Here is a 17,668-nt window from a genome sequence, read left to right on the forward strand (position 1 = left end):
TTATTGGAATGCGAATGATGGATGCAGTATTTTTGTCTTTTGTCTCTGCCTTGTTAAACCCCCACAATTTCCACCGAAATATCCACTATTTGTGTATTATCCGCCCAATCCCCAAGAAACAAACCATCTCAACAACCAACATTCCCACTAACATTATATCATTTGAAGATGTTTAAAGTTATGCTTGACACACATTTTATAATTATTGTTATTAATATTATTCTTACTCTGATGTAACTCTAGGCGGCACCTGGGGCTCCTAAACTAGTGGAACCCCCAAAGGTAGTAGTTGACAACAAGGATGCCTCCCGAAAAGGCTCCTTGGCCCCAGGCAGTGGACCATCCTCCCGACGTGGATCTCTCATTCCTCCAGAACCAGAAGGGGGCAGAAGGCCGTCTCTTATCATTACAGATGAGGTAACCTTTGTCCCTCATGCCCTCTTTTTACCAATAAATTATTATTCCAAGAAATTTCTCCTCCTCGTAAATGGTACTTATGATGGGCTATCGGTACCATTGTGTGTTGTCGTCGGAAATTCGTCGACACTTTTATATAATCTAATTTTATAAATTCGACAACGTAAGAAGGAAGTTGTGTAAATCATGACATTTCTCTTCCACTTCCCTTCCCATTTACTACTCCTCATTTCCTTACCAGTAGTCCAATTGAACATATTTTTCAGCTTTTCGCCGTTTGTACCACGTACCAACGTGTGAACGGACGAATGTCCTCGTCAACCAGTTTATCCATGAAAATTCACTACCACCAGATTTACACAACCACAACCATACCATAGTAGTCTTCAGACACTTTACTTATACATCCACAAATTCCAACTGATTTTTGATGGAATTTTCGGAAAATTTGAATTTTTGTGTAGAACAAGCCCTGATTAAAATGAATGGTTGTTAGGAGCATAGGAAACTCCGACCAGGGGAAGTTATGGAGGATAGGAAGGTGAGACTTACTACTGACCACTCAGGGTTCAACGCTATAAACATTATAATATTTGTTGGTCTTGACCTTTCACACTTTGATGACTCTGCTATTTTTGCACCGAATGACTATATTTTTTCACAAGTAACACTGTGCTGCGTTTTGTCTCGCATTTTTTACGTTCGTATCGTTGATTTTTTCATTACAATTTTTATGTCGTATCGTTTTACCCCAAAGTGCACACTCATCTCATCATCTCCGACGTGTGTGTCCTAGAACGACTCTCACTCAATCATATATTTATTAGCTAATTGAGGTTTTTACAGAGGTTTTTACAAATAGCTCCACAGAACAGCTCCTTCTTGCAAATAGTTTTGGGGACGTCATGTTACAAACTTTTGTCTGTCATTACGAACTTTTTTGAGCGCAGGGTGGAAAACTTCGACCTGGTGAGGTTGGTTTCGGGGGACAGGTGAGACTTATAAATCAACTGCGTAAATGAATATATTCTGGCATTATTTTTCATACGAGCCAGGGTTGCCTACGTCAGAAATACATAGGTCGCACTTTTTCTCATACATAATTCATGATAAAGGCTGATGAACAATTTTTATTTCTTTGCTGATATTTTTTAAAGGTATGAAGCAAGTAGAATTTTTGAAGTCTATTAAAAGTTATACTTGAATTCTTGCCTATTTTTTTCTTACTTTGGTTACTTTATGTTAATTTTTATATTCACCATATATACAATTCCTGCATGAGTTCACACACCACCTCCATCGGATTTAACTGCACGAAACAAGATTATTATTCCCTTAAGTTATTTTATGATTGCAACCAATAATTTCCCCATTTTTAGAACCTTCTCCTTTTATCCTAACCTTTCTCCAAGGACAAAAAACTCCCAGACGAACAAAAAAAGCTATAAAGAAAGTGAAATAATTGATGACTAAGACCGACAACGGATGGTATTTTTAATGTTAAAAGTATTCTGAGACAATTAGCTATATTTCTATTAAAATAATGTAAAAATTCGCAAAGTCTTAACGTTTAAATTTATCAAAGTATATATTGGATGATTTTGACAGCATGGTAAAAAGTCAGGCGCCCGACCTGGAGAGATTGGTGGAGAAGGGATCAAAAAAGATGTAAGCGGCCCTTGCAGCCCATTCTCTCCTTTAATTGAATTCATTAATGTATTTTCTCTGTCTGATTCGTGTAGTTATTCAGTTGTCCGGTCTAGTAATTTTTTTATTAAAATATTTTTACATTATAAATGTAGAATGTCCTTGTAAAAAAAAAAGTTTTCAACAGAAAATGAATCTGTCTATGGTTTTTTTACGTATAGTTATTCTAGACACTTTAAATGTTTAAGCAAATGCTTGCAAATGTCGATAGTCTCGCCGTCTAGTCCTCTGAGTCCATCCGTCTAAAATTTTTACCCGTTTGTTTGATTTTTATTTTTATTTTCATGGACTTTAAGTTTTTTTTTAGTTTTAAAATTTTGTGTTGACCTTGAATTTCTACCTGGTTTAAACCCAGGTAAATTTGAGTATATACACATGTACTATTTTGTGTTTTCCGTTGCACGGGCCAACATTTAGACATATTTGACATTTTATACCGTACTTGATGGTATTGAACAAATTTTTTCTCGTTGTAGACTTATTGGTTGGTGCCGTGCTGCGGTTTTATTCTTTTAGTTTGTTGATTTGTATTATTGCTTTTATTGTTTTTCTTTGTTAAATAAAAAAAATGGCATGCTTCACAATCATTGAATTGCCAGGCAAAGTGTATACACAAAAATCATAGAGATTGCTATATGTAAATGGTTATTATGGTCCTCGTCGCATACGATTTATGCAGTAGTAATAATACGTAGTAGTCAGTTTGTAGTAAGCGTTGTAGTTCTTGAAATATGCATGAAGGTCAATAATTTTTTGAAAGTCTGCTGTCACAGGCTATAGACATACAGTGACAAGTTTGTCCCATCAGGGAAATCCCCGGCAAGGAGGATGCCGAATAAATACATATTGTCGGGAAAACCCTGTTATGGTGATCATTTATAGTCTCCATTTTGAAGTAGATATATAGTAGTTCCTTATTCCGGAAGGTTACTAGACCCCCCTGTATTTATTTGCCCCATTTTTTAAAGATTTTTTGTTTAGTTTTACTCTTGATTTTAGAAATTTAGTTTGTTTTGGCTTGTAAATGTTCTATCGTCCTCTTTAAAACTCATTAACCAACTCTGAGCTTTTATTCATTACAACATTCAAGTTTCATAAATGCTGCATGCAAGTGATACAGTATTAATACGACATATATATTTTTTAGCTTTTCATGTTTATGTACGTGCTTGGCTACTCTACTCATTTTGTATTCAAGAAAATGATTTTAAGGACAGTTGACAAATTTTCAAGAGTAAAAAACAGTTTAACTTTAGAATTTTTATAGTCAATAACTATCTCAAAACACTTAAAATCATTTACGTTAATAATGTGAAATAATTTTTTGCATTGTTCACATATGTATACGTGTAAATGTATGTTTAGTGAGTCAATGTCATAAAACAATAACTGGCCTGCTTCATCATATACGTTATTATAGCTCCGTGGCGTAACTTGCAACTCATAACCGCATTATACTATTTAGTGGCTCTGTGTCTGTGGCTCTGGCTCAATGTCATATTTAATATTCTTTTAAAAAGGAAACAAATTTTCAAAAAATATTGGTAACATGATACAGCGTCGACGACCAAGTACTGAACGACGTCCCAGTGTGGCAGACTTGGAAGAGAAAATTGACAAACCATCCACACCTCTGAAGCCTACAGGAGCCGCTGGCCCTCCAGTAATTGTTGTCGATCAAAAGTATACGGCAGTTGAAGGTACAAAGAATATGAAAGAGGGATACATGTCAAAGTTTCAGACTAACATTGTTGACCTATCTGTATTGGCTAATGCTTTGTTGTCAAGCATAATTTTTCATGTGCAAAATCGTTTGCTAATTCGTGATTAACAGACAAGACGGGTTACATCACAGCCCAAGTGGAAGGCAATCCAGTTCCTACGTTCCGTTTTTACAAGGTTTGTACTAAAAGATGATATAATTTTATTGTACTATGGGCCAAGTACTAAATATTTGAGGTATAGGGCATCACTGAAATTATGGATGAAGGCCGTTATCGATTTGTGACTGATGGGGACAATAATATGGTCATTTTGTGCATCCGTAAAGTCAAACCTAATGATGAAGGAAGTTACAAAATTGTGGGTAAGTACAAGTTCAGATAATTCTGTACTGTATTCCCCTTTCCGGATACTATATGCGTTTAAACATATAAAAAATCAGTCTCACGAATCCGTTTGCATGTTAAAAAGAGCATCAAATATGATAAGAAAATTACATTTTCATACGTTTTCAGCCACCAACAAACATGGTGAAGCTGCAGAGGAGTGCGAGCTCCTCGTATCAGGTCAGACTTTATAAATCTCTAATTATAACCGCATCATCATCAACACTGAATGACTTTGTCCATGGTTTAGGTGCCGGAGGTATGGACTTCCGTGCAATGTTGGCCAAGAGAAAGTATGCCAAGTGGGGAAAGCAAGAAGAGAAATTAGAGTATGACCTCAAAGAGACTCCAAAGGATGATAAGCCCAAGCTCAAGCATATCGAGAGGGTGAGTTTTCTATTAATACGCACGGATTTTTTATCTCCGTGGGAAATACTTGCATCTAAATTGAAAAATATTATATTTATATCATATCGCATTAAAGTAATGATGATAATACGACTTTTTGAATATACGTATGTACATACTTCTTCTCTTTCCTGTCTATTTCAACAGCTTTCACTTTCAGTAGTGATGTCCACTTAGACGTCATTTTTATGTATTATTGCGTGTAATTTTTTGTGAAACTATTCTTGTTGTGACCCCGTTGTTTGTCTTACTTAGTCCGATGTATTGAGTTTGTGCATTTTGTTGGTCGTATTAGTTTGTCCAATGTCCCCCTGTTGTCCTCCAGTTGGTGGTCGTGGTATATGTAATTTAGCTGATAAATATTGAGTATGGTGTCTGTAGCCAGGCGATAAAAGCCCTTCACGAAGACCTTCAATGCTGGCGGAAGTGATTCCTGACTGGCCTGACCTGAAACACTTTAGTCATAAGGAGGTTGGAGTCATATGTATTAGACCGATCTTTCTTCTCTCGCACTGTCTCTTTGATTAACTTGACTCTAATAAAACCTTTCCGTGATTGTCTTTTTGAAGTGCGTGCTACTGTTATGCAAACAACAGTGTAGTAGTGGCACAACCTGTGCACGGGTAATGAAATTCCCATCGTGATCAGAAATATCGGCCGATTTTTACTTGGGATCGGAACTTTTTCAATCGCTCCACCCTCCTCACACTTTTGAAGGCGACTCTTTCCGAAAAATTTTGTTTTGAGTCCAAATTGACTAATTATTTTGTCTTTTTTGTTGGAATGGCTGATGATTTTGTGAATGGGCTTTTGACTGTACGTACATCTATACGGGCTTCCCCTTTGGCTTTGCTAAAATTACCCGTGCTTAGGTTGACAAACCACCTGAACAATAAAATCGGTTTGTTAACAATAATGCTACGCTTCAATATTAACTGTAAATGCACGAATTAATTTGTTCACCTAAATTTTTTGATTGTTCTGTTCTGTCCTCTTATTTATTACCATTAAGAAAATTAAAAAAACAACAACTTCTTCTTATGCAACTGTCTTTCTTTCTACTCTTTCATTATATTCCTTTTATATTTTACCTTTCCAGCAAAATGTTGAAAAGGCCAACAATCTTTACATTAAATTTGCCATATATTTATTATGATTTGATAATCTATTTTAGTTCTGTAATTTTATTTCATTATGATCCAAATATTACTACAAGTCTTTATGGCTAATTGCAAATTCATATATAATGACAAACTGACATTACAAATCTAAAATTGTGCATGGGGAATAAACAACTTATGCATTTATATTTGTTTTTCTGCGAGCAGAAGACAGATTCATTCCAAAAACCTTTAGTGGACCAATATTGTAAAGAAGGGAGAGACAAGAAGGTTCAATTTGAGGCAATCTTTTCCAAAGCCAACTGCAAAGTGCGGTGGTTCATCCGAAAAGAGGTAGACAACAAATTATACAAGTTTTACCTGTAAATTTGTCAATCGCAGGTTTCAGAAGCTATTTATTAACCTTAATTCACTTTGTAGGAGTTATTTATGGGAGCAAAATATAAAATGGTCCAGAAAGATGAGACGTATCAACTTATCATTAGTACCCCTAAAATGGATGATATGGGAAGATATACCTGTGAAATTAATGGGATTAAAACTGAAGCGTTTTTGACTGTGGAAGAGGCAGATCCAACATTTACCTTTTTAAGACCATTGAACAAAAAATACGACGGTTATGCGAACCGTGAGGTAGAGATGGAATGTACTGTTAGCAGTGGTCGGGCAATGGTAACGTGGTTCCGAGATGACCAACCTCTAAAGGATGGCGACGAATACGACATTTCTAAAGACATGACTGGAAATTGTCGTCTAATTATTAAGAAAGCAACACTAAAACACTCTGGAAAATACACTTGTAGAATTGATAAGCAAAAGGATGAGACGACCACCCAACTTAACATGTTGGAGTGGCCATTTATATTCACCAAACAATTGATGGGCGTACATGCCACCGAGAAGGATTATGTGTGTATGGAAGTAGAATTGGACGAAGAGGATGGTGAAGTCCAATGGTTTAAGGATGGAGAACCTCTTAAAGCAGACAAGCGGTATGTTTCTCACAATTAATGGCAGTATCCTCAACAAGCCGTATACATGCACATTTATCCATCTTATGTACTTTCAGTGTGCAAATAGTAAAGGATGGGAAAAAAAGAAAACTAATTTTCAAAGATGTAAAAATTACTGACGCTGGAATGATAAAGTGTACGACCAATGCGGACAAAACGGAGGGAGAATTAGCAGTGGAATGTAAGCCTTTATATACATCACTAATTATGAGATACATATGGTATATTAATACATATGTATTGTGCTACAACTTCCGATTCCCATAAACAGATCGAAACGCTTTCAATAAAAAATTGAAAGATACAAACAGTCTTGAGCGTGAGAGAGTGGTTCTTGAAGGTATGAACATACTGATTCTATAATTGTTATTATGGTCATAATTGATTAATCTTCCTCATACCCACATCAAAATCGACGGTTTGACGTGAATATACTCATAAAGAGTATAAAATTGATGATATACATTAGTGGTATTTTTCTAACATTTTCTTGCAGTTGAGCTTCAGGACCAAACTGCCTCTGCGGAATGGACCTTAAACGGCGAACCCATAAAGACAGATGAGAGGTCTTTTATACATTTTTATTCGACTTCTCCTCCTGCGTCTGGTTTGAATGAGAGAAGTAAAGACTGATAATATGCTGTTATTATTACGCAGAGTCGAAATCAAGAATTTGGGCGGAGGTCGACACCAACTGATTTTCAACAAAGCGGAAATTGGTGACTCTGGTGACATCGTTTGTTCATCTGGGAGACTTACTTCCAGTTGCAAATTTACTGTTGGGAAAGGAGAAGAAGCTCCAGTTATCAACATGGAATCAAATAAAGTTGAAGGGCCAATTAGCAAACCATTAGTTTTCCACGTTCCATATACCGGTGAGTATATAAAGTTTCATTTGCAAAATTTGCATGCATGCATAGTTTAAAAGACGCATTTTTAGACGATAATTTAAAAAAATTATGTATTTTGTAGTTCAAGGAACTAGACAATCGCAAGTTGAAGGAAAATTAATCCACAATGGAAAAGTTTTGCAACTAAAAGAGGTAGAAGTTGTCGTCTTGGATGATAGAATTGATTTCAAGTACAAAAAACCGGCGAGGGAACTCAGTGGCAAGTTCACGGTGAAAGTTAGCAATGCCCAAGGCGAGGATACAAAGGAGATTAACATCAACTTTCAAGGTTACCCATTAAACTGATAAACCTACGAAGCACTGAAATGCGTCACACAGCATGTACTAAAATTTAGAATAATTTTTCGCAGACGTACCAACGGCCCCTGCAAGTATGGATGTCAGTGATATTTTCCAGAGTTCTTGCGTCGTATCGTGGAAACCATGCAGTGATGATGGTACGTGGTTCGAAAGACAAAAATCAGTGGGTCTCTCCACTATGACTAATTTATTTCATTTCTGTATTAACTGCCCATGCAGGAGGAAGTCCTTTAGTGCACTACCTCATAGAAAGACAAGACTTAAGCGTCAAAGGAGGATGGCACAGTGTTGCTGAAGTTGCTACAAATCTGAGTACTTATAAAGTCGAAGATCTTGTTCACAAGAAGGAATACAAATTCCGTGTTAAAGCAGTTAACAAATTTGGAGCCGGTATTGAGATCCTATTCAAAAAATTTGTTATACAATTACATTCTCATAATGTGATTGAAAGCCACTTCTTACATTTTGATGGGTTAACTGTGCTTCTAGGTGAACCTGTTACATATTCTAAAACTGTACTGGCAAAGGATCCTTGGGGTGAGATGCATTTACCAAAGGTAATATGTAATATATCATAACTTAACCTGTTTAATTTACAGACGAACCTGGGAAACCCACCGGAGTTGAAGTACATGACTGGGACAAGGATCATGCAGATTTGAAAGTAAGATGGTCATCGGTTTATTCTGATCGCATTTTTACCATGGAGGTATAAACCATACGTAATTATTATTATCATTCCGATTTGATTAGTGGAAGCCCCCTGCCGATGACGGAGGCAGTCCTATAGGTATAATATTGTTACATTGGCTTTATGGAAGCGTTCTTTTAATTAAAACATATTTTACATTACAGTCTCATACGTGATAGAAATGAAGGAAAAGTTTGGAAAAGAGTGGGTGGTGGGAAAAACTATTGAAGGAAACGTTACGAAAGCAACGGTAGACGGTCTTACTGAAGGGAAGCAGTATGAATTCCGTGTTAGGGGTAAGTTTCGACACCCTTTAATAGCAAATAAGTAGTAAGTACATTCAACAACGCATCATAATAAAATATTTCATTTTCTTTATTTCAGCTGTTAATAGAGCTGGACCAGGTTGGTAAAATTAATTTGTGCTAAATCGTCTAGTTTGGTGCAACTACATTTCTTGAACTAAAAATCTAGGTGAACCATCTGATGCGTCTAAACCAATTATTGCCAAGAGTCGATTTGGTATGCATTTTGTTGCAATGCTAAAAAACAGTTCAATAGTCTGACTCTGAATTATTTTGTAATTATATTTTGAAATTATAGTCAAGCCTTACATTGTGGGAGACGGTCTTAAACCTATTGTGGTAAAGAAGGGCCAGATAATCAAGTATGACATCAAATATGAAGGCGAACCAGAACCTGAAGTGTCGTGGACACTCGATGGACGGACAATATCTTTAGCTGATGACAGGTAGTGTATTTAGTAGCGTATTTTCGTGAAAAATATAGCTGGCTGAGATAATTATTAAATTGTTCAATTGTACTGTAGAATCACTGTTGACCAATATGAGAAGAACTCTGTTTTAACTGTTCGACGTGCTGTGAGAGCAGACTCTGGGAAGTACAAGCTCTTACTGACCAATTCCAGTGGAACATGTGAGTCGTTTGCGGAGGTCACTGTTTTAGACAAACCTACTGCACCCCGTGGACCTTTAAAAACGGACGAAGTTCGTTCGGACCACATGGTCATAAGTTGGAAAAAGCCAGAAGATTCAGGAGGAATGCCTATCACGTAATCATTAAGTTATTTAATAGCGATAATAATACAGTGTATCAATACTTATACTTACGTAATTACGAGGCCGGTTTATATGTAAAAAATGTTATTTCTAATCTATTTTTCAGTGGATATGTCATTGAAAAGATGGACATGGACACTGGGCGTTGGGTCCCTGCGGGAGAAGTCGGCCCAAATACCGAAAACTTTAAAGTTGACGGCTTGACCCCTAAAAAGAAGTACAAGTTTAGGGTTAAAGCCGTCAATAAGGAAGGTGAGAATATAGAATATTTAAAATATGTCCATGGATGTAGAATTCCAATTGTGTATTTCAATTTTCAACATAATCAGCTTTTATGATCAGAATATCTGATCATCAGATATTTCTACTGGTTTCGGAGATGATTACTTGATTTTATTTTGAATTTGAGTTTTGATTTTAATTAACTTTTGATGGCATTGTATAGGCGAATCTGAACCCTTGGAAAGTGATGAACCAGTGACGGCTAAAAATCCATACGGTTTGTAGTTACTTTGTAATAATTTTCAAAGGGTACACATTCTTATCTTGTTTTTAAATTCCAGATGAGCCATCTGCTCCTGGCCGCCCAGATATTGATGATTATGACAACAAGAGCGTGACTCTAAAATGGAAAGCGGTAAATAGTGAAACACTACAATTATAACATGGTCGCTTTACATATGTACATGATATATTTCAGCCTGACAATGATGGTGGACGACCTATACGTAAGTTACATTCAACTAAATCAAATTATTAAAAATCAGGAAGCAAAACCTTATTGCAACTTTTATGCAGTTAAATATATCGTGGAAATGAAGGATAAACTTCTTGTGGATTGGCAAGTCGTTACTGAGACTAAAGATGCTGAATGTACAGCCGTGGTCAATGGACTTCGTGAAAAACAGACCTACCAATTCCGCATTGTTGCAGTTAATAAGGCCGGAAAGAGTGAGTAAATATATATTTTGTATGCAACTATTGAACGGTGTTTAATCATTTGTATTAATTTATGGCTCACAGGTCCGCCATCTGAGCCAACTGCAAATCATCTCTGCAAGCATCGCTTCTTAAAACCACAGATTGATAGAAATACATTCAAGACGATAACCATCAAGGCTGGAAGAACTCACAAGTGGGCTGTTGATGTTACTGGAGAACCTGGTGAGCAAGGAAAAAACGAATAAATAAATATGGACAAGTATAATTAATGCTTTGAAAATGTAATTCATTTACAGCACCAGAAACAACGTGGAGTTGGAGGGACGGAATCGCTCTCACGAATTCTGAAAGAATTAATATTGAAAGTCAAGAGTATCACACAGTTTTTACTATTAAAAATTGTCGGCGGTCTGATACCGGAAAGTACACTTTGAAAGCTGAAAACTCATCAGGGATGGACACTGAAACCGTAGAGTTCAATGTCTTATCTAAACCTGGTACACCAAAAGGTCCGCTTAAGGTTACAGATGTTCATAATGAAGGATGCAAACTCAGGTAAGTTTGCATATATTCTGGTGTATACGAGTCTGCTTTTAAGTATTAACAATCCGTGTTGCATAATTATGGTCTATAACCTTTTCATTTTAATAGTTGGGAAAAGCCTGAGGACGATGGTGGATTGCCAATTAAGTAAGCGTCAGTATTTAACCCCATTCAATAAGCTATATGCAATCATATTAATTCCTATTAATCTAAACATAGAGAGTACGAGGTTGAAAAAATGGACATGGCGACTAAAAGATGGGTCCGCGTTGGGAAATGCCCAGGGAACCAGATTCCTCCTACATTCGAGGTCACTGGATTGGTTCCAGGTCAAGAGTACCAGTTCCGCGTAGTTGCTGTCAACGATGAGGGTGACAGCGATCCGTAAGTTTGAAGATTTTTGTATTTTTTTGTATTTTTATTTAAATCCTAAACCCTTCCAGGCCGAGGCCCATAGAGTTACATAATAATAATTTAAGTAATATAAATAAAATTTAAGTTTGAAGATTTCATAACCTTAGCCATACTTACAGATCTGTATTTATTGTTAGTTGGGGGATTTATAGACATTTAATTATTAACATTTAATTTTATATTTTTAGACTAACCACTTCCACAAGTATTATTGCCAAAAATCCATTTGACGAGCCAGGTAAGTTGTACATTCTTCATAATTCTTGCTTCCACGAGTTGTATTATTGCATTTAAATTAATTCTACCTTATTGATTATGGATTATAGGTAAACCAGGAATGCCTGAGATTACCGATTATGACAATGAGAGCGTGGATCTAAAGGTATTTGTATTTTGAATACCTATTTATGATGTATCGATATCTATAATTTACATTTATTTTTCTGCCAATTAGTGGAAAGCACCTACCAACGATGGTTCGTGAACATTTATTATATTTACATAATTTGCTCAGAAATTCCTCTAATTTCTTTGACGTTGTTGATACAGGCGGTGCAAAGATAGAGAAATATATTTTACAAAAGAAGGACAAGTTTAAGCCAGAATGGGAAAATGCTGGTGAAGTTCCTGGAGATCAACTTACTGGAAAAATCAAAGACTTAAAAGAACGGGGCGAATATCAGTTCAGAATTATTGCCGTGAACAAAGCCGGACCCGGGGGTAAGTACAAAAAAATTAAGAATCAGAAAGAACCAACCCAGGTCCAATAATGAAAAATTTAATCCGACCAATCTACATTTTTTGCATGTGACAATTTCAGGCCCGTCTGATCCAACAGCTCCACATATCGCCAAACACAGATCATGTAAGCTAAGACCACCAGTTAAACACCTACAATGTTGCTTTAATTATTTTATTTTGTTTTAGTGAAACCAAGAATTGACCGAACAAATCTAAAGCAGACAACAATTAAAGCAGGAAAACCAGTGCGGTTTGATGTCAATGTAGCAGGCGAACCCCGTAATTTGAATTTTTGTTCCTACTATTTTACTCCACAAATTATTGCATGCACATCATTCCTTGAGGTTGCTATTTTGTGTCACCTTTATTTATTGATTATATATTTATAAATATATTAATTTCAGCTCCAACCATCGTTTGGATGTTAAAGGGGAAAGAGGTAGATTTTGTTAAACAGGGTCATTGATATTTATGGAACACTTTTAATCATATGCAATTTATTAACTTTAAGGTGGACGAGAAAAATGTGGAAATCATTAATGTGGACTACAATACCAAGTTTGACATAAAAGAAGGAAAAAGATTAAACTCTGGAATTTACAAAATCGTGGCAACGAACCAACATGGAAAAGATGAGGCAGAAGTGGAGTTGACTGTACTTGCAGCCCCAGGAAGACCAAAAGGTCCACTGAAGGTTTCGGATGTCACTAAGAATTCTGCAAAGGTTGCTTGGCAGAAACCCGAGGACGATGGTTAGTAATATGCATTAAAATCTTTGCGTGCACGTGCCGTATCCTGAGTAATATTTTTAAAATGAAATATTTGTCTTTTTTCATTATAGGTGGAAAACCACTAACGTAAGCTTTCTCGTATTCTTTCAGAGAGGCGGTATTATTAATGTACCAATCTCTCTTTATAATATCTCAAAAATTTAATTGTTCCTCTTAACTTTACACTACAGAGCATATGTCGTCGAAAAGATGGACATGGCTACTGGACGCTGGGTTCCTGCAGGACGGCTGGGACCTGAGAAAACAGAATTTGAAATCACAGGCTTGTCTGAAGGTCATCAATATCAGTTCCGAGTTAAGGGTGAGTATCATCCCGTTTTATTAACAAATTCGATATAAGTACTTCAATCAGACCCATCTTTTTCCAGCTGTCAATGAGGAAGGAGAGTCAGAACCACTTGAGACTGATGGTGCAACAACAGCTAAGAATCCATTTGACATTCCTGGGAAACCAGGTGTACCAAAGTTTGAAGATTGGGATGTTGACCGTGTTGACTTGTATGATGAATTTACATTTATGATATAACAAAATTATTCTGTCAGACTCAGCAAAATTAATATTGTTTTATTGTATAAAAGATCTTGGGCTGCACCGAAGGATGATGGAGGGGCGCCTGGTAAGATTTATTTTAATGATTCAAAGTCGGGGTTGCTTTTTAATTAATAACATTTAAATTTGTTTTTCAAAAGTGACCAACTATATCATTGAGAAGCAAGGTCCGTATGGAAACACTTGGGAGGAAGTATTGACCACCGAATCGCCAGCTTGCAAAGCCCGTGTCACAGGACTACAAGAGGGCCAAACGTATAAATTCCGTGTGCGTGCAGTTAATAAAGCCGGACCCTCTGAACCCTCCGATGCCACCAAACCTCATGTTGCAAAAGCAAGATTCCTCAAGCCACATATTAATAGAGATAAAATGCAGCCAATTACATTCCGTGCAGGGAATCTTATAAAATTGGATGTTGACGTGAAAGGAGAGCCAGGTAATACATCGAAATATGATGCACAGTAGCCTAGCGTTTAGCATCTAACTCAAAAATGTTTGGTTGTATATTTTAGCACCCAAGCTCACATGGATGCTCAAGGGTCAAAAATTGGATGGAACTTACAACATCAAGATTGAGTACGAAGATTATAATACTCGTCTAAATATGCGTGAAACCTCGAGGGAACTCACGGGGAAATATACACTGATTGCCGAGAATGAAGTTGGTCGTGATGAGGCAACAGTTGAAATTAATATTCTTGACAAACCTGGTAAGCCTGAAGGACCCTTGGATGTTACTGATGTCCACAAAGAGGGCTGCAAGCTCAAGGTAAGTTTATTTCATAGCATAATCTTGTAGTTATTTCATTCACAGCTTTGTTAATCAATCATTTTATCGATGTTTTGTGTATGAATGTTTTAGTGGAACAAGCCGCTCGACGATGGCGGCTTACCAATGTAAGCTTTATGTTTTGAGTAACTAAGTCTCAAAAAATGGCTATTTAATTATTAATTTTCGTACCTTTGCCATTTCAATCAGCAACCAGTACGTGGTAGAGAAAATGGACGCCCTCACAGGCCGGTGGGTTCCTTGTGGGCGTGTTCCTGGGGACGAAACTCAAATGGAGGTGACCGGATTAGAACCTGGACATAAGTACCAATTTAGAGTGAGGGCTGCGAATGAAGAGGGTGAATCGGACAATTTGGAAACAGACACCGCTATATTGGCCAAGGACCCCTTCAATCCACCAGGCCCTCCCGGTACTTACATAGATATTATTTCAGCAATTAAAAGTACTATTTTTTCGATACTCTACTAATATTTTGTGTGTGGGTTTTCAGGTATGCCTGAAGTTGTTGACTGGGATGAAAAGTCTGTAAAATTGTAAGCATTCTTATCGTAAACAGTTAGTAATTATAGTTTACAATTATAGTTTATACTAAAAGTGTTCTCCTTGTTTTACAGAAAGTGGGACAGTCCTGTTCGAGATAACGGAGCACCGTAAGTTTTCATACTACATACATATACAGTCGACATAAATATGTTAAACCACATAACAACAATATCAATATGCCATTTTTCAGAATTACTGGATACATTATAGAAATGGTGGATCAATTTGGAGGAGTTTTTATGAAATGTGGTGAAGTTTCTGGGAATGTTTGTCAAGGAACGGTTAATAAACTAGAAGAGGGTAATAAATACGAGTTCAGAGTGCGAGCAGTTAACAAAGCTGGTCCAGGTTCGTTGCTTTAATTATAATTAATGGTTATAAGTATGCCAAGTTCGTTAATATTTTGAAAGCATATTTATTGAAATTCTTTTAAAAAATTAATAGGTGACCCCTCCGAGTCCTGCAAGCCACACTTGTGCAAAGCCCGCTACCTGAAACCCACAATTATTCGTACAAACTTGCAACCTATCGTTATTCGAGTTGGACAGCAAGTTTTGTTGGACGTTGACATCAAGGGAGAACCACGTGAGTGTCAATATTTCATATGCATGCGCACTATTATATAGTTGGCACTATACAAGTAATTATATGTATGATTATTCTTTAATACAGCTCCAAAAGTAACTTGGTCTCTCAAGGGCAAAGAAGTTGAACAAAATGATCAATTGAAAATTGACAACATCGATTATAACACAAAGTTTGTGATCCTCAAAGGAAAGCGACTTCATACTGGGATATACAAAGTCAAAGCAGTTAATAGCAGTGGTGAGGATGAAGCCGAAGTAGAAATCACTGTTTTAGGAAAGCCATCCAAACCTAAAGGACCACTAGATGTTTCTGATATCACAAAGAATGGATGCAAACTGGTAAGTTTCGCTAGAGTTTTACAACAATTTTAATTTCTCTCGGTGGTTTAAATATGTATAAATACAAATAATTTATTGTATTTTGCAGACCTGGGCTGCCCCCGAAGATGACGGTAAGTTTTAACTATATACCATTGTATTATTTACTCATTTACTATATATTTTCTTTAGAAAGACTAAATTATTTCTAATTTTGCAGGTGGAAGTCCTTTGGAAGGATACGAAATTGAGAAACTCGACCCACTGACAGGAACATGGGTTCCTTGTGGAAAATCTGACAAGCCTGAATTTCAAGTACAAGGTCTGCAAGAGGGCAAGCAATACAAATTCCGTGTGCGTGCAGTAAACAAGGAAGGTGGATCAGACGAGCTTGAGTGCGACAAACCAATTATCGCCAAAAACCCATTCGATGAGCCTGGAAAACCAGGACGTCCAACTCCTACGGATTGGGACAAAGACTTTGTCGACCTTGAGTGGGCGGCACCCAAAGATGATGGAGGTAAGGAGAATTGCATACCTTTATTGCATCCCACAACACGATTATTATTAGTGCATGATAAAGAAGTTTGGGATATTGGCTAAACTCATAATAATTTGGTTTCTTAATTATTATTCAGGATCTCCAATAGAGAAATATATTATTCAAATGCGTGACAAAGATACTCGAAATTGGGTTGACGCTGCCACAGTTCCTGGAGGAAAAACAAATGGAAAAGTTACTGCAGTGCAAGAAGGCCGTGAATATGAATTCCGAGTAATTGCAGTAAACAAAGCCGGCCCTGGTCAGTCCTCTATATTGGTTGACTAATTTTAAAAACAAAACAATTCTAAACTATAACAAACAATGCCATGTTTTTAACTTCAGGTGAACCATCCGACGCGTCAAAGTCTGTGGTCGCAAAACCCAGACATTTGGCTCCGTATATTGATAGAAAGAATTTGGGAAAGAAAAAAATTCGAAGCGGAGAAATGCTCGCTGTTGAGGCAGACGTACGAGGAGAGCCAGGTCTTAATTTTTTAACTGTTGGATTCGGTTGATAAAAGTTCATGCTTAATTATTACTCCTATGTATTTTAGCTCCAACCGTTACTTGGACTTTGAAGGACGCTCCTCTGAAAAATGAGAGAATTAAGATTGAAAATGAACCGTATAAGACGTCGTTTCTACTTACCAAACCCGTACGAGCTGACACTGGAATATACATTGTTACTGCCGTGAATGACTCTGGAAAAGATTCCGTTGAGATGGAAGTAACCGTAGTAGGCCGTAAGCTTTCATCGTACTTGCTGACTAATTGATTATTCAGTTTTGTTCTAACTTCTGGTATACTATGGTTATTAAGTAGCTTCAGCTACTTTATGTGAAGACTTTGTCTGTCTGTCTGTCTGTCTGTCCGTCTGTCTGTCAGCAGGATATCAGGAGAACGGATCGAGATAATCGAAATCGGTTTTCGCCATCATACATAGGACCCCAGGGGGAGGATCCTATCAACTTTTGGGGGCAACCGGACCACACCCCCTTTGGCGACAGGGGGTGTGGTCGGGGCAAAATGAGATTTTTAGTGCAATTTAATCTATAGGTGAAATAGAGTAAAATTATGTGTTCCGGAGTTGTGCCACACCCCCTCGGCGCCAGGGGGTGTGGTTGGGGCAAAATGAGATTTTTAGTGCA

At 37.0% G+C, this 17,668-nt stretch overlaps 1 protein-coding gene across 16 annotated transcripts in view; it reads left to right on the forward strand.

The window, feature by feature from the left end:
* The window catches only part of LOC110851398 (twitchin), a 68,708-nt gene that overhangs the window by 22,096 nt on the left and 28,944 nt on the right, over positions 1-17,668 (forward strand). For 14 of the 16 annotated variants that reach the window (XM_035852909.1, XM_035852913.1, XM_035852914.1 and 11 more), the window contains 59 exons: positions 244-417; positions 2,026-2,085; positions 3,683-3,824; positions 3,959-4,023; positions 4,090-4,210; positions 4,362-4,412; positions 4,483-4,619; positions 5,969-6,094; positions 6,182-6,753; positions 6,831-6,955; positions 7,046-7,114; positions 7,271-7,340; positions 7,432-7,649; positions 7,747-7,953; positions 8,036-8,122; positions 8,205-8,375; positions 8,475-8,522; positions 8,585-8,649; positions 8,739-8,775; positions 8,841-8,972; positions 9,061-9,081; positions 9,151-9,198; positions 9,280-9,427; positions 9,506-9,748; positions 9,862-10,007; positions 10,201-10,254; positions 10,319-10,392; positions 10,456-10,483; positions 10,554-10,706; positions 10,779-10,919; positions 10,994-11,252; positions 11,349-11,387; positions 11,460-11,624; positions 11,843-11,892; positions 11,981-12,036; positions 12,109-12,130; positions 12,204-12,374; positions 12,475-12,519; positions 12,582-12,674; positions 12,800-12,834; positions 12,907-13,147; positions 13,237-13,252; positions 13,357-13,487; positions 13,555-13,684; positions 13,766-13,803; positions 13,877-14,173; positions 14,250-14,506; positions 14,600-14,634; positions 14,717-14,937; positions 15,019-15,061; positions 15,143-15,178; positions 15,262-15,419; positions 15,516-15,656; positions 15,744-15,997; positions 16,086-16,110; positions 16,197-16,496; positions 16,615-16,779; positions 16,863-17,003; positions 17,075-17,263. In XM_035852909.1, the coding sequence (XP_035708802.1) occupies positions 244-417; positions 2,026-2,085; positions 3,683-3,824; positions 3,959-4,023; positions 4,090-4,210; positions 4,362-4,412; positions 4,483-4,619; positions 5,969-6,094; positions 6,182-6,753; positions 6,831-6,955; positions 7,046-7,114; positions 7,271-7,340; positions 7,432-7,649; positions 7,747-7,953; positions 8,036-8,122; positions 8,205-8,375; positions 8,475-8,522; positions 8,585-8,649; positions 8,739-8,775; positions 8,841-8,972; positions 9,061-9,081; positions 9,151-9,198; positions 9,280-9,427; positions 9,506-9,748; positions 9,862-10,007; positions 10,201-10,254; positions 10,319-10,392; positions 10,456-10,483; positions 10,554-10,706; positions 10,779-10,919; positions 10,994-11,252; positions 11,349-11,387; positions 11,460-11,624; positions 11,843-11,892; positions 11,981-12,036; positions 12,109-12,130; positions 12,204-12,374; positions 12,475-12,519; positions 12,582-12,674; positions 12,800-12,834; positions 12,907-13,147; positions 13,237-13,252; positions 13,357-13,487; positions 13,555-13,684; positions 13,766-13,803; positions 13,877-14,173; positions 14,250-14,506; positions 14,600-14,634; positions 14,717-14,937; positions 15,019-15,061; positions 15,143-15,178; positions 15,262-15,419; positions 15,516-15,656; positions 15,744-15,997; positions 16,086-16,110; positions 16,197-16,496; positions 16,615-16,779; positions 16,863-17,003; positions 17,075-17,263 (7,486 nt within the window). Of the gene's footprint in view, positions 1-243; positions 418-913; positions 959-1,367; positions 1,410-2,025; positions 2,086-3,682; positions 3,825-3,958; positions 4,024-4,089; positions 4,211-4,361; positions 4,413-4,482; positions 4,620-5,968; positions 6,095-6,181; positions 6,754-6,830; positions 6,956-7,045; positions 7,115-7,270; positions 7,341-7,431; positions 7,650-7,746; positions 7,954-8,035; positions 8,123-8,204; positions 8,376-8,474; positions 8,523-8,584; positions 8,650-8,738; positions 8,776-8,840; positions 8,973-9,060; positions 9,082-9,150; positions 9,199-9,279; positions 9,428-9,505; positions 9,749-9,861; positions 10,008-10,200; positions 10,255-10,318; positions 10,393-10,455; positions 10,484-10,553; positions 10,707-10,778; positions 10,920-10,993; positions 11,253-11,348; positions 11,388-11,459; positions 11,625-11,842; positions 11,893-11,980; positions 12,037-12,108; positions 12,131-12,203; positions 12,375-12,474; positions 12,520-12,581; positions 12,675-12,799; positions 12,835-12,906; positions 13,148-13,236; positions 13,253-13,356; positions 13,488-13,554; positions 13,685-13,765; positions 13,804-13,876; positions 14,174-14,249; positions 14,507-14,599; positions 14,635-14,716; positions 14,938-15,018; positions 15,062-15,142; positions 15,179-15,261; positions 15,420-15,515; positions 15,657-15,743; positions 15,998-16,085; positions 16,111-16,196; positions 16,497-16,614; positions 16,780-16,862; positions 17,004-17,074; positions 17,264-17,668 lie in introns of all 16 variants that reach the window. The other 2 variants (XM_035852911.1, XM_035852912.1) reach the window with 2 other exon arrangements.

Source organism: Folsomia candida, unplaced genomic scaffold (assembly GCF_002217175.1).
Source record: "Folsomia candida strain VU population unplaced genomic scaffold, ASM221717v1 Fcan01_Sc006, whole genome shotgun sequence".
Lineage (NCBI taxonomy): Eukaryota > Metazoa > Arthropoda > Collembola > Entomobryomorpha > Isotomidae > Folsomia > Folsomia candida.